At 45.1% G+C, this 6738-nt stretch overlaps 1 protein-coding gene across 1 annotated transcript in view; it reads left to right on the top strand.

Annotated features, from left to right (window-relative positions):
• The window catches only part of CHD4 (chromodomain helicase DNA binding protein 4), a 36708-nt gene extending 30480 nt beyond the window's left edge, over positions 1 to 6228 (top strand). Inside the window, exons 34-37 of the mRNA XM_011951901.1 lie at positions 5027 to 5098; positions 5393 to 5530; positions 5807 to 5915; positions 6027 to 6228. Of these exons, the coding sequence (XP_011807291.1) occupies positions 5027 to 5098; positions 5393 to 5530; positions 5807 to 5915; positions 6027 to 6186 (479 nt within the window). The 3' untranslated portion in view covers positions 6187 to 6228. The remainder of the gene's footprint in view (positions 1 to 5026; positions 5099 to 5392; positions 5531 to 5806; positions 5916 to 6026) is intronic.
• The last annotated feature ends 510 nt before the right edge of the window (positions 6229 to 6738 follow it).

The following is a 6738-nucleotide window of genomic DNA, read 5'->3' as shown; positions in this document are numbered from 1 at the left end:
ACCCGGGAGGCGGAGCTTGCAGTGAGCCGAGATCACGCCACTGCACTCCAGCCTGGGCAACAGAGCGAGATTCCATCTCAAAAAAAAAAAATAATAACTGATTGCTTGAGTCCAGGAGTTTGAGACCAGCTTGGGCAACATGGCAAAATGCCACGTCTACAGAAAATGCAAAAATTCGCCAATTCTGGTGGCGTGCACCTGTAGTTCCAGCTACTCGGGAGGCTGCAATGAGCCTAGATTGTGCCACTGCACTCCAGCCTAGGCATTAGAGTGAGACACTATTTTTTTTTTTTTTTTAATTGAGACAGAGTCTTGATGTGTTGTTGGCAGGCTGGAGTGCAGTGGCGTGATCTCTGCTCACTGCAACCTCTGCCTCCTGAGTTCAAGTGATTCTCCTGCCTCAGCCTCTAATTTTTGTATTTTTAGTAGAGACGGGGTTTTAGCATATTGGCCAGCATGGTCTCGATCTCTTGACCTTGTGATCTGCCCGCCTCGGCCTCCCAAAGTGCTGAGATTACAGGCCCGAGCCACTGCGCCATCCGAGACCCTGTCTTTAAAAAAAGAAAAAAAGTTCTCCAGAGGATTTGGAGTAGGGCGGGAACTCACAAACGGCTTTATGGAGAAGATGGCATTGGAATAAAGTTTTGAGGAATGCGATGGAGATTTTTTGGTAGGAACAGAAGGGTATCTGAACCAAGGGATTAGGTTGGGCAAAGACATGAGGCAGCAAAGTTTAGTATGTCTGGAAACAGCAAATAGCCCAGTTGAGCTGTGGGGAAACATTCGTGTTGGGTGATGGTTGGGAGGTAAGTTGGAAAGAGAAAGGTGGAAGAGCTAGAGGTCAGTAGGTGGGTTCTTGGCACCAGATAAGAGAGTTTGGACTTTACCCTATTGTTAATGGGCAGCCACTGAAAGTTTGTGAGCAGAGTTTTGATAGGACCAAGGGAAATGGAAACAGCATTCATAAGATTATAAAACTATCATATAATCATGAGGTGTTAAGGGTCTGGGCTGTGATGCTGGTTGTGGAAAATGAGAAGGGTAAAGATAACGGAAACAAAACACCAAATAATTTACTGGACTTAGTGACTTATTGTAGGGGTCAGTAAACCTTTTTTCCCTCCCGCAAACCAAAAATGGTTAATAAACTCCCCCCCCTTTTTTTTTTTGAGATAGTCTCGCTCTGTTGCCCAGGTTGGAGTGCAGTGGGGACATCTCCCAGCTCACTTGCAACCTCCGCCTCCCGGGTTCAACCAATTCTCCTACCTCAGCCTTCTGAGTAGGTGGGATTACAGGCATGTACCATCATGCCTGGCTAATTTTTGTGTTTTTAGTAGAGATGGGGTTTTGCCATATTGGCCAGGCTGGTCTCAAATTCTGGACCTCAGGTGACCCGCCCGCCTTGTCCTCCCAAAGTGCTGGGATTACAGGCGTGAGCCACTGCACCCAACCAAACCTTTTCTATTTAAGGGCCAGATAGGCTTCAGGCTTTGTGGGACATGTGGTCTCTGTTGTACATACTTAACTCCATCTTCATTGTGTGAAAGCAGCCACGGGGGATACATAAATAAGTTAGGATGTGTTTCAGCATTTCATCTATGGATATTACAATTTGAACTTTGTATAATTCTCATTAAATGGCATGAAATAGTCTTGTTTTGACTTTTTGCCAACCATTTTAAAATGTAAAACCCATTCTTAGCTCTTCAGCCATATAAAAACAGGTGGTAGGGCAGAGCTGGCCCACAGGCTGTAGCTCGCCAACTCCTGACTTACTGGATTTGAGGTACAGAGTGAGACTGAAAATAACATTTTGAGCCTGAGTCACTGAGAAAGTTGAATTGTCATTTAAGAAGAGAGAGAGCAATTTGTAGAAAAGAATGATACCGAATTTTAGACAAGTCTTTTGGTATTTCTCACAAATCAGCACCCCTCCCACTGCTACCCCCATCACCATACACTAGTAGGATCAGAACCAGTGCTCGAGGTATATGTTTGAGAAGCATCAAATCATCTGCATAGAAGTGCTGGCAGACACTAGGAGAGGAGAAGGGTATGAGAAATCTCTCATGTTGAGTCATAGGTTTTATGAATATATTTTTTAAGTCATTAAAATCTTTTAATAAATTAAGAACCAACATTCTGCCTCTTGGGATATATTTCAAAGAACCTTTAATACAGCTCCATCAGGTGACATATGCCTGAGTGTTTTTGCAGTATGATTTTTGGTGATGGGGGCCTAGAGGCAACCTAAATGTTCAGCATTAGGAGAATGCATAGGTAAAACGTATTCATATCATGGGGCATTAAATAACAGAAGCAACAGAAATCATGTGCATACAACATAAGTGTACCTTTTAAAAAGCATGTAGTGGGAGAAGAAAAAGCATTTTATAGGTACAGAAAACATCATCCTGTAACTTAGAAACATACATGTGAAACAAAAACAACAGTCTTTAAAAACCTACACAAAAAGCCACAGTATTACTATATTAGAAAGGTTATTTTTCAGAGGAATGGAAGTGAGATGGCGATAAGAGGAAATAAAAAACAAAAATATTTTAAAATAGCAAAATAACCCTCTTTTTTTGAGACAGAGTTTCCCTCTGTCATTCAGGCTGGAGTGCAGTGGCACGATCCCGGCTCACTGTAACCTTTGCCTCCTGGGTTCAAGCATTCTTCTGCCTCAGCCTCTTGAGCAGCAGCAGTTACAGATGTGCACTACCATACCTTGCTAATTTTTGTGTTTTTAGTAGAAATGGGGTTTTGTCATGTTGGCCAGGCTGGTCTTGAACTCCTGACCTCAAGTGATCTGCCCGTCTCAGCCTCCCTAAGTGCTGGGATTACAGGTGTGAGCCACCATGCCCAGCCAAAACGTGTTTTTGAAGAGTAGTTGATAAAGAGTAGATGATAAAAAGGAAGATGTTTAACTGTGTAACTAAATGAAAACATAATATGGATATGTATGTAGTATGATCTCAGTTATGTAAAAAACTATGCACAAAAAAACCTAAAAAGAAAAACATCAGGATGTATTTCTAGAAGGTGGGATTATCTGTTGTTAACTTTTGATATTCTGTTTTCTAAATTGAGTTTTTATCGCTTTTGTGTAAGAGAACCTAAAGGGTAAAGAGTTTTAAAAACGAGGACATTGAAAAAGGGAAAGAAAAAAGGTACAAGGCAAAGTTAAACTGCTTGGGTGTGGGAATGAGCTGTCCATGAAATTATTCATAGGTTCTTATTACTATCAGAAATAATGAGGTGAGCTGAGAGGCCAGTCAGAAGTGAGCAAAGTGAGTTATCAGTCGAACTCCCATTTCCTCTTATCCCTTGTCCAGCTCTTAGAACAAGCTCTGGTGATTGAGGAACAGCTGCGCCGGGCTGCTTACTTGAACATGTCAGAAGACCCTTCTCACCCTTCCATGGCCCTCAACACCCGCTTTGCTGAGGTGGAGTGTTTGGCGGAAAGTCATCAGCACCTGTCCAAGGAGTCAATGGCAGGAAACAAGCCAGCCAATGCAGTCCTGCACAAAGGTAGCCAGTGGCTCCCCTGCCTCCTGCTGATGAGGCCTCTTCCCTCATCTGACTGCATCCCAATGTACATATATTTGTTTTCAAACCTTTTTCAGAGCTCCTTTGGGAGTTTAGGAGGTGGTAGGGACCTTTGCCATCCTGGGGAAGTTAATATCTTAGAGGCAATCAAGGACAGTAGTTCTTTGCCTCTTTTTTTTTTTTAAGAGGTGGGCTCTTGGCTGGGCGCGGTGGCTGACGTCTGCAATCTCAACACTTTGGGAGGCCAAGGCGGGTGGATCACGAGGTTAGGAGTTCGAGACCAGCCTGGCCAACATGGTGAAACCCCGTCTCTACTAAAAATAGAAAAATTAGCTGGGCATGTGGTGCATGCCTGTAATCCTAGCTGCTCAGGAGGCTGAGGCAAGAGAATCGCTTGAAACTGGGAGGTAGAGTTTGCAGTAAACCAAGATCATGCCATTGCACGGGCTATCAGCCTGGGCACCACAGTGAGACTCCGGAAAAAAAAAAAGAGATGGGCTCTCAACATTTTGCCCGGGTGGGTCTTGAACTCCTGGACTCAAGTGATCCTCTTGCCTCAGCTTCCTGAGTAGCTGGAACTACAAATATGTGCCACTGTACCTGGCCACCTTTTTTTTTTTTTTTTTTTTTGAGATGGAGTCTAGATCTGTTGCCCAGGCTGGAGTGCAATGGCGTGATCTTGGCCCACTGCAACCTCTGCCTCCTGGGTTCAAGCAATTATCCTGCCTCAGCCTCCCGAGCAGCTGGGACTATAGGCATGCACCACCACTTGCGGCTAGTTTTTGTATTTTTAGTAGAGATGGGGTTTTACCATGTTGGCAAAGCTGGTCTCAGACTGACTTCAAGTAGTCTCCCTGCCTCGGCCTCCCAAAGTGCTGGCATTATAGGTGTGAGCCACCGTGCCCCGCCCTGGCCACCTTTTTTTTTTTTTTTTTTTTGAGGCGGAGTTTTGCTCGTTGCCCAGGCTGGAGTGCAATGGCGTGATCTCGGCTCACTGCAACCTTTGCCTCCCAGGTTCAAGCGATTCTCCTGCCTCAGCTTCCTGAGTAGGTGGGACTACAGGCATGTGCCATCATGCCCAGCTAATTTTTGTATTTTTAGTAGAGATGGGGTTTCACCATGTTGGCCAGGCTGGTTTCTAACTCTTGACCTCAGGTGATCCACCCACCTTGGCCTCCCAAAGTGCTGGGATTACAGGTATGAGCCACCACACCCGGCTAATTTTTGTATTTTTAATAGAGATTGGGTTTTCCCATGTTGGCCAGGCTGGTCTTGAACTCCCGACCTCAAGTGATCTGCCCGCTACTGTCTCCCAAAATGCTGGGATTACAGGCATGAGCCACCATACCATGCCCAGCTGACATTACTGTAATCGCAGACATTTAGATGTAGGTCTATCCAATTGAATAATAGTGTGGAACAGAGGGGAATGTTCTTCCTTTAGGTATATTTTCAATAACATTTCTTCCCCTAGGTGCTGCTGACGTAGAGAAGGTAGAGGAAAAGTCAGCAATAGATCTGACCCCTATTGTGGTAGAAGACAAAGGTGGGTGTTTGAAGAAGTTGATTGTGGTTTAGAAGAACTCTAAAACCAGAAGCAAGGACTATATCTGCCCTGCCTCCCTGTCCATACTCATCTAGCCATTTTATCCCAAAAGACTGCACCTGTCCCCACATTTAGTTGTCAGTGGGCCAATGGCACCATTTTCTGGGTCTGAGAGACACCCAGGTGGAGAAGGGGTGGAGGTGGATGGATTCTTGTAGCATACAGTGTTCTGGGTAAGGGCGATGGTGCTGGGCTTTGGCTGGAACTGACATTTTTCTTCCTTACATTCTGTAGAAGAGAAGAAAGAAGAAGAAGAGAAAAAAGAGGTGATGCTTCAGAATGGAGAGACCCCCAAGGACCTGAATGATGAGAAACAGAAGAAAAATATTAAACAGCGTTTCATGTTCAACATTGCAGATGGTGGTTTTACTGGTATGGAAATGAGGGGCCCACCAGGGTTAGAAGGATCTGATGTGAAATTGGGGTTCTTGTCAGAAACCACGGTACAGGGACTTTACCTCTGTTCGATGAAGGAATGCCAAACTGACAGTGTACTCCCCTGGGTTCTGTGGAGAAAGCCAGAAGCAAATTATAGAAAGATGGATCCAGGGATAGGGGATGGTGGGGGACAAGAATAAGTAGCATTTTCAATTCTCACAGATGTTTGCTTCCTGCCCTCCCCCCCACCTTCCCTAAATTCCTCCTCAGAGTTGCACTCCCTTTGGCAGAATGAAGAGCGGGCAGCCACAGTTACCAAGAAGACTTATGAGATCTGGCATCGACGGCATGACTATTGGCTACTAGCCGGCATCATAAAGTATCCTTTGCCTGAATCTGGACTGAGGCTTTTGGTGAAAGGTTCTGAAGGTCTCTTAGTTTGAGGTTCTTACTTTTCTTGTTTTATTTTTCCTGAGCACTTTTCCAATAGCCATGGCTATGCCCGGTGGCAAGACATCCAGAATGACCCACGCTATGCCATCCTCAATGAGCCTTTCAAGGGTGAAATGAACCGTGGCAATTTCTTAGAGATCAAGAATAAATTTCTAGCTCGAAGGTTTAAGGTGAGCGGTTGGGGAGGAATATATTGATTGCTTAAGTGACAAACTTGAAAGCGCATAACGTCCGGCAGCGGAGGGAGTCTGTCCATCCAGCGCACCGTTCTCACTTTCTTCATTCTATGGAAGGCTTTGCTTCCAAGTAACTTACACATTAGGGTTGAAGACACACAGACTTGAAAGTTAACTAACTGTACTTGAGCTGTAGGTGACTATGGTCCAATGAGCGACACTAGTGCAGAGGGGTTTGGGGAAACTGTAGATTGGAGTATTCAGGAAAGATACAGAGGTGGGATTGAATTGCATCTCTGAAGAGGTAGAGCTGTATCAGTCAGTGGGCTGCTAGTTCTTTTTTGAGACAGAGTCTCTGTCATCCAGGCTGGAATGCAGTGATGCAGTCTCTTTCTCACTGCAAACTCTGTGTCCTGGGTTCAAGTGATTCTCCTGCCTCAGCCTCCTGAGTAGCAGGTGCCCACCACCACACCCAGCTGTTTTTGGTATTTTTTTTTTTTTTTTTGAGACGGAGTCTCGCTCTGTTCCCCAGGCTGGAGTGCAGTGGCCAGATCTCAGCTCACTGCAAGCTCC

Source organism: Colobus angolensis, unplaced genomic scaffold, assembly GCF_000951035.1.
Source record: "Colobus angolensis palliatus isolate OR3802 unplaced genomic scaffold, Cang.pa_1.0 Scaffold11, whole genome shotgun sequence".
NCBI lineage: Eukaryota > Metazoa > Chordata > Mammalia > Primates > Cercopithecidae > Colobus > Colobus angolensis.
The sequence above is the reverse complement of the archived record's forward strand: the minus strand, read 5'-3'. Positions and strand labels throughout refer to the sequence as shown.